An 8827-nucleotide genomic window follows, 5' to 3' on the forward strand; every position below is an offset into this window, starting at 1 on the left:
GCGGTATACTGTGGTTACTTTGCGCCACTTTTGATGCGTATGCACCGTCCCAGCATGTGACGTCAGGGTATAACTGGTATAACTAGCTCTCAATGATGACGTAATAAATATGTGGATTAAAGGACCCAATGCCAGAGTGTAATTGGTTTTCGATGGTGACGTATTGACGATATGTTTTAGTGTCGGGAGGATTAAAGGTAATGCTCCTATGTATACATGTATATAATCTGGCACCACTGACGTATCAGGCGCAAGTAGTCATTACGTCATTTGCTGGGACCATATACGCTGGGACGCATCGAATATCGTCCTGGGCGAAACTAGTACTTGCACGCTCAGCTTGCACAAGTAACTAGAGGAGCCTACAATGTTAGGAAGGGACTAGTGGACAAGAAATCCCCTTTAAGTAATTTTACACTTGGTTGCAATAGCCGATCTACAAGTGTTGTGAGCTTGTAGATCGTCTATTTTCAGCAAGTGTAAAATCAGTCATTACGACGGCATCAAGGCCCGCCAAAACACATTTTAGTCGACTAAATCACCTGTATATTTAGTCTACTAAAATCTTATGACATTTAGTCGACTAAAACTAGACTAACACTAATACATTCCAGGTGACTAAAATGTGACTAAAACTAAATGAAAACTATCCAAGAGACTATGACTAAAACTAAAATAGAAATTTGCTGCCAAAAACAACACTGCTACTAGATAGACACTCACACAACTGAGACAAAGGTGACATCTAGAGGACAAAGTGGATAATATCTTCCCAAGGCCTATTTATTATGGAAGCAGTGGAATTATGGGTTGAAATTTACCTCACCCTGATAAATAAATACAAAAAGAACCTACCCCTAAAAAGGCACAACCACATTGCAAGAAATGTGTGTACAAAACAATCACATAGAGTCAAGATCAAAATGCAATGTCTGATAAAGAATCAAGAATCAATCAATTAAACTGAACTCCATGTTCTGTTGACTATTTATTTCTAACTGAGCAATAAAAAATAAAAACTGCATTCAAGTATTTATCTTTACAAAATGGGTTATTTTCTCGAGACAGACTGATGACTCACAATTTTCAAACGCTTCTGTCTGTACTTCTGAATCGCTGACACGGTTCGAGCTTTAAAGCAGATGTCTGTCCACTTCGGTTTGGTCTTTGTAATCACATAATTCCTACTATAAATCAAAATAGTCAAAGCATAATTGAACAGAAATGAGGAATGGCAACTTCTTTTGACCGGCTTTCAGGGGAATTACAGACTTAATTTATAGTCTGTGGAATAATTGTCTGGCTTGAGAGATTCACAATGGTTAACATCATACGTCACAGTCAAAAACTATGTTATGTTATAGCTTCAAGTCACTTCTTCATAGTAACTAAACTGCCCTGTGCCCATAGAGTAATAACTCTATGCCTGTGCCACATAAAACATGTCAAGGCACAAAGGCTTCTGGTAAAGCCAAGTAAAAAGGATACTCCTATATGAAATAATTAGTACCAGTAAGACACCCTGAGGGCGAGAAGCGACCTTGAGGTCGTGTGCACGCATCCGCCTGAGAAGACTGGGCGAGCGCTGGCACTTTGGCATGGGGGGGGGCTTAGATCAACATATGAAATGAATTCTGTACTGGCCATATATGGCGTGTCTTGAGTGTACAGGGTATGATGAGGTCAGATCAACATATGGAATGTCAGAACAGGTCAGCTCCATATATGGAGATCTAAGCATTACTGGGGCAGGGTTTGATGAGGGCCCAGGTGTAGGGCCGGGCCTGTTGAGAACTCTAATAACTCTGGGGCGGGCCCGTCTAGAGTTTGGGGGAGACAAAGGGGAGACATCGAAGAGAAAGGACGGATGGGGACGGTCAACATTATGGAATGTCAGAACAGGTCAGCTCCATATATGGAGATCTAAGGGTTTGAGGTTTGAGGTCAGATGCAGAGTTGCTGGCCGGCTCCATATATGCAGATCTAGGTGATGATCCAGTCCTCTCCATGGATGGCTATCCAGGGTTTGATGAGGTCAGTCAGTGTCATGATCTTCATACTGTATATAGAGATGGCCATATATGGTGCATGGCGTAATATGCATGAGGCGTGACCATAATTATATGGTCATTATATGGAGGTGTGACATGAGATGTGACACGACTGACGGGATATGCAGGTTTTCATAGTAAACTGCGACCTACTGTAAACTGTATGGTCGCCATAATATAGTAGTAGTAGTAGGCCTTGGCTATACGACCAGAGCTGAGCGTTAGTGTTAAACCTCCGAAAATGATTCTCAGCTTGTGCCTACCAGGAAATTCCCAGATGTTACTATAGGTAATTTCCTGACAACTACCATGTAATTAATTACCTGATGATAGGTACCCAGTAAGGAAGGAGGAACTGTAAGCGTGCTCTATTTCCATGATGTCACCATGATACACACCTGGCAATTGTGGCTCACTATAAGGCATAAGGCTCACATTAGGCAACAAGACGCTTCCTGTGGTTCTGTTTCAAGGACAAAGAAACAGGCGAGAGTGCAGGTAATATAGTTGATGTCTTTGACAGTTATTTGCGTATTTGTCACCGGGGTGGTGGAGTAATAATAATGCATTTCATCTTTGGGTCCTGGGAACTCTGTGGTTGTTTCCTCTTATCTCCTCACAGCTAATATACAGATGCAGTGCTGTACAGTGTGTACAGTGTGCTGTCCAGGGGGAGAAGCAGACTTATGGACACGTGTTGGAGCGGAGAGGATGCCCACCAATGGCACTGATCAGTTTGTGTTAGTCGTTACCACTCCCTGATATAATTTTTTACAAAACACCAGATTATTGGATAATAATCTACTCAAAAAAGAACCATGGAAACAAACCACGCTTCCTTTCACAGTACAGTTCCACCTGTCTTACGCGATAACTTTTACCTGTTAATGTTTTGGAAATGTATGTGGTCAAAATGTCTAATTACACAGTAAATACCTGGTAATTAACAGTTATTGAAAGTTCAAAGTTAAATTCAAAATACACAAATGCAATGGGTAATTGGGGAGGATTATAAATATAATCTACAATTACCAGGTAGGTACATGGAAATAGAGCACACTTCCTTTTACAGTACAATCGATAATTTATTTGGTGAAATAGACTAGGCTTTTCATTGCTTTGATTTCATTAGGGTGATGAGCTGAATTTAAATTTAAACAATTTTAGTAATTGAACACAGCATATGAAGATACACATATGAAGAACACAGCAGGTATGGTATAATTGATATAAAATTCTGCAACTTCCGCCCAAAACAAATGATAGCCTCTAAGTCTCTCTGGGCGTCAACGCAAAAACAAACAAGCAGGCTTTTCTGCTGATGCGGTGCACATTTTAGCTGTATGTTATTTTGGGCCGCCACATTATCAACACCTTCCCTTAAGAAACAGGTCAATGTTCCCGCATTTGAATGACACTTTAGTCAAAATACGGCAGTTTAACTGTATAGACGGACCAAGCAAACTTCTATAAGTTCATGGGTGTACTGTATATTTAAACAAAAAACTGAACTGCACTGAGGCTGTCTGCAGGAAGGGACAGAGCAGGCTATACTCCCCCCCCCCCCCCCCCAGAGAACTGACAGAAGGCTCAAGTTATTCAGTTTGCAGAAGGCTACTGAAGTTGTCCTACCGGACGCTGTCCAAATGATGCCAAATACAGTGTGGCACACACACAGAATCTGTGAATTATAGTATAGATATAGAGATCAATGGGGCTCTGACAAACCTCACCCAAATTTGGAGTCATACGTCATAGATACAACATAGACAACTGAATGGAGTCAAAGCATTTTTTTATTTTATTTTTTACACACGGTTGAGTTTTGTCACGATGAGAACGTTGATGGACTGATCGAAGCTCGAGCACACACACAAGCCCTGCTTGTCGGGACTCCAGTCCAGGCTGCTGATTGGCTGCTTGGACAGACTGACGTTCTGCAGGAGGTCGACGGAGCCGGCCACGCCCACGTCCAGGTCCTGTGGGTCCTTCTTGGTCCTCTTGTCGGGGTACAGGTACTTCCACAGGTACAGGCTGCCCGTGCCGCCCGTGGTCATGAAGACGTCTCTGTTCTGAGGCAGATGTCTGACCTGCCAGATGGTCGACTTGTGGGCCTTCTCCGAGACGGAGGCGAAGCCCTTCGTGGGGTGCTGGGTCCTCATGTCGAACACGTGGAGCTTTCCCTCCAGGGTGGTGGCCACCAGCTTGTTCATGTCTATGTCTTTCCTGTCAAACTCCACACAGCACACCCCGTTGTTTATGTTGGTCTCCCACCGCAGGGACATGTTCCTCAGGTCGAACAGCTTGACGTCCCCGTTCTCGTATCCCGCGCACACGCAGCGCTCCTGGCTGTTGAAGGCGTGGCCGAAGGCGACGCTCCAGCACTCTCGCTTGGTCTCGCCCTCCATGGGCTCCATGGTGGCGACGGGCGTGTCTCTCTGCCTGGGGTCCCACACCTTCACCGTCCCGTCTCTGCTTCCCGTGACTATCTCAGGGGCTCCGTCCCCAATACCCAAGCCTCCAACACCATCTATACATATGACTATCTCTTTATGAGCCTTCGCCGAGTACACAGGAGTTTCCGGCTTTTCCAGGTTCCAGATGTCGAGGTTGCCATCGAAATCCCCAGTCGCTAGGTTTCTCTGTTGGAGTGAGGAAGCACCAAATGTCCCACACTTTATGGGATTTGCTTTCTCAATTTCCTTCACAAGCTGAACGTCCCCTTGATGCACTTCATATATTTGCATCACACCAGTCCCTCTCGTGAAGTTCCCGAGGCAGACAAACTTTGCACTGCAGGGGATCCATTTGGTGTCAAAAACAGTGTAGTTCAACCCTTTACGTATATGCCCAATGATCTGAGGTTTTTCAAATGGCGTTGTCATGTCTTTGCTAGAAGAGAAACTATTGTTACCTCCAAAGAGATGATATCATCAGACTAACAGAACAAAACAGCATGCCTCTGTGAAATGCCAAAATATTGTGACTAGCGTTCTTTTAAGCTGCCTCGAATCTTGTGTCATCACGTATGATTTATATATCGCCCATACATGGGCATATTGGTCGGATGGTCGGATGGGCTGTTCTGGACAACCGGATCTTCGTAATTCTATGCCTAAATACGGCCATATATGGGTCGGAATGATTGTTCTGGACAACCACCTATCCAATTCCAATCCAATCAATTTGACACCAGGCAAGCACTTCCTCGGGACCACGCCGCAACTCTGAAGTTGATCGATCAGATTGTGCTCGAGATACATGAAGGATAGACACGTCGCACACGCACACACGCACACGCACACGCACACCCACACACACACACACACACACACACGCACACGCACGCGCGCACACACACACACACACACACACACACACACATGCAAAGATTTACGTATTGAAGTTTAAGTGAAGGTTGTCAATGCCATCCTGCAGGGTTCAATATCACACGAAAACCAAAAAACAGCAGTGCTCTGCTGAACGGCTCATTGGCTGTAGGCCTACCTATGCTTGGAGTCACCAGGCTGGTATACGCAGTGGTGACAAAGTATAGCCTACTCACATTTTTGAGTGGTGCAACCACTCCTTACAACCAGCAATGTCCGTGTATGTACCTGTTTGTGTACCTGTTTGTGTACCTCAATGAGCACGAGTATGTGACGTATTAATAGCAGTAGGGGGCGCCAGAAACAGAGAGAGGGGTAGTGCTGTGTCTCTAATGAGAGAGAGAGAGAGAGAGAGAGGGGGGGGGGGGATTGCACCACTCAGTTCACACGTGTGTGATTTTTTAGTTAGAAGTAAAAGTCTGCGAATCAAAATCTACTTGAGTAAAAGTATTGGTATAAAAAATTACTTAAAGTACTAAAAGTAGAAAGTATTCATTATGCAGAATGTCCCATTTCAATAAAAAATATTTTCGAAATAGAAGGTCTACATGCTAATAATAATAAAAATAAAAAATAAAATCTACAAAGTAACTAGTACTGCAAAAAAAAACAAATCCTAAGACACATAATATTCATATTGATTTGTCTATGTTGACATTAAAAGGATAACATTGCCGTTATAGGCTATAGAACTATAGGAACAGCAATGTCCCTATACAGTATGTCATGTAACCTATGTCCCTATATGTCCCAATGTTTAGAGTACCAATAGGGGGTGCTGTTGCACCACTCGCTTCAGACTGGTCAGAGTTTTATTAAATATTGAACTACTTTTTTTATTTCGAAAGTGCTGTGATTAATTAATTACTCTCCTTGACAGAAATGTAACATAAAAAAATGATGTCACGTCGCTGTATCAATGCAGAATCATGCATGGTCGAATCAGAAAAATAATCATTATTTTCCACACCTAGAAGCGACAGATAATATAGGCTGCATGGCTAACGCAGGGGCCGGGCTTAGCCATAGCCACTACCCTACCATCTCTCTATAAGTCTATTATCTATATTATATCAATTGATAATGGCATATTAAAAACATGACTTGTACACCCAATGAAAATATAAACTTCACAGAATATATACCATGCACTTCGAATTATAACAATCGGTTGAAGATTATCTGAATATCGCACAATTAAAATCTCAAATTATTTTTGGGCAATTTTGCTGAGCACTGCCACTGGCAGTGGCAGTGTTTTACTGTGCGCTCAGCGTTGTGCCTCCATGCCCAAAAGAACAGTGTGTGGCGGCTGCGTGCGTAGAGAGAGAGAGAGAGAGAGAGAGAGAGAGGGGAGGGGGGGGGTCCCAGACGGCACGACACATGCACGTTATGAGTGTCATTTTATCACCATAGATTTCACTGTGTAGGCTAGTTTATGAATGGTCTGGAACACATTGATAAAGGTTCCCCCTGCTGCGTCCCCCTGCTGTCCTTGCCCATGTAACCATATAATGCATTTAGATGGCAAAAATGGCAGATCTGCAAGTTCAGTGTCTTGAATGAGATCGCACTTGATTACGATTCGGTGCAGGTGTGAATGCAATCCGCAGTAAATGGATATGTCAAGGAAATGAAGCAAATGAGGCGGGTGAGGAGCTGAACACAGTTGGAGACGGAGAAGGCATATTTTACGCAGTGCAAAGATGTCCCGTTTACCGTGGATAGACGTGGTCGAATGAGGAGACTGAAGCCCTGATCGAAATGAGGACGTGTACATTAATCAATTGCTTAAGAAAACCAGGTGCTGGTACGTTTCATCTACTCACTCATGAAGGGATACAGGAAACTCCCTTACCACAACTGGCGCCATGCCTTCAATGTGGCACAAACCATGTTTGCCATGTTAACGGTAAGTTAGTAAGTAGCCTTGCCGAGCCATGAGGCCCATAGGGGCAGGAGCATATCTCATGTTTCTGTAGCGTGAGGCAGCTTGATGTACAAGTAGGCTACACCCCCTAGACATGACGCTAGTATGTCTCGGGGACTTATATACCCCCAAATCCAACCCTTGATGCGGAGTGTCAAGCAGGGAGGCACTGGGTCCCATTTTTAGAGTCATTGGTGTGTATCTTAAATATAAAATAAATTTGGGGATTTTAAACCTGTGTGGCTTGGCTTTTGGGTCTGGGAAGGAGGGAGTCCATGTTTATGCTACACCTATTGATCACTAGGCCAAGTGCAATGTCAAATAGGTCAAAGGCAGTATACAATACTTTACAGTATTATATCTTACATTATGGGATCTCATGCAAATGTGATGTGCATGCCATGCAAGGAAGGAGGGTGGCAGTATGGAGTCACTCAACTATTTAGGTTTGATCTTCCAGGAAGCATGAATGCAATCAAGAAAGTTTCATGGCAAGCTACCTATTCGATTTTCTTTTTATATTTTGGCCTAAGGGTGTGTCGCGCTCATACTGATACTGTTCAAATTAACTAAAGTCCAGTGAAGAGGGACATAAATGGGACCTTAAGAAATGGCATATTTAATGATGACAAAATGGGACCACGTGAAATTAATATGAACAGTAAATGAACATGGATAAAATATAACAGATACGACCTGTTATATTGCAAATCTATTGATTCACTCCATATCAGTCCGTTGTTCGGGGCGCCCCTTGAAGCACAGGGCCATGGGTGTGACTTTACTTTTTCAGACACTATATAGAAATATTTCTGTCTCTCTGTGACCTTGATAAGCACAGCTAGTGTGCACACTCTTTTAAGACCAAAGTGGTGGATGGACCAACAGAGCGACATATAGCCATGCAGAAGCCCTGCTGCTCTTCACTGCCTTTGCTGTTCCTAATGTAAACGACATGACATCAGCTTGTGACTGCAACTTGTTCCTGTTTGCTGCAAACTGTTAATAAATATTTCAATCAATCAATCAATGAAAACTTGTAGGGCTTAAAACTATAGCAAATGTGTAGCCTAGAAACGGCATAAATGGATGAGCAGGTGCCCTTACTGTATGTGATTTACACTGGAGTAGCAGCTATGGTATTACACATCAATGCATCTCACATACAGTATAGCCGCAGGTCATACTCATTACTTATTCAGGCAACTCTCTCTAAGGTCAGTCAATGGCGCAGCTGGCAGGAAGATGCATTTTCTCAAAGTGCATTATTGTGCAGATCTCCAATGTAACCATGCATACAGACGAGACCGGTACAGTGCTGAAGGAAATGCAGACGAGAGAAGAGAGATGGAGAGTTAGTTTGGGTGCTGAGATAATCAGCTAGTGGCCTGACTAAATAGGACTTATGTCTGAGGAGGCCTTGTTTAATAAGAACTTAAAGAGCTTTGTGTGTGTGT

At 43.3% G+C, this 8827-nt stretch overlaps 1 protein-coding gene across 1 annotated transcript; it reads right to left on the bottom strand.

Moving 5' to 3' along the window:
- Window positions 1–3859: 3859 nt before the first annotated feature.
- On the bottom strand, window positions 3860–4936 carry LOC308310317 (dynein axonemal assembly factor 10-like; the record flags this gene model as incomplete). The annotated part of the gene is made up of 1 exon (XM_080756617.1): window positions 3860–4936. One exon carries the CDS (start codon window positions 4934–4936, stop codon window positions 3860–3862), a length of 1077 nt encoding a protein of 358 aa, XP_080612743.1.
- Window positions 4937–8827: the final 3891 nt, after the last annotated feature.

Source organism: Protomyctophum bolini (assembly GCF_963924005.1).
Source record: "Protomyctophum bolini genome assembly, chromosome: 22".
NCBI classification, from domain to species: Eukaryota; Metazoa; Chordata; class Actinopteri; order Myctophiformes; family Myctophidae; genus Protomyctophum; species Protomyctophum bolini.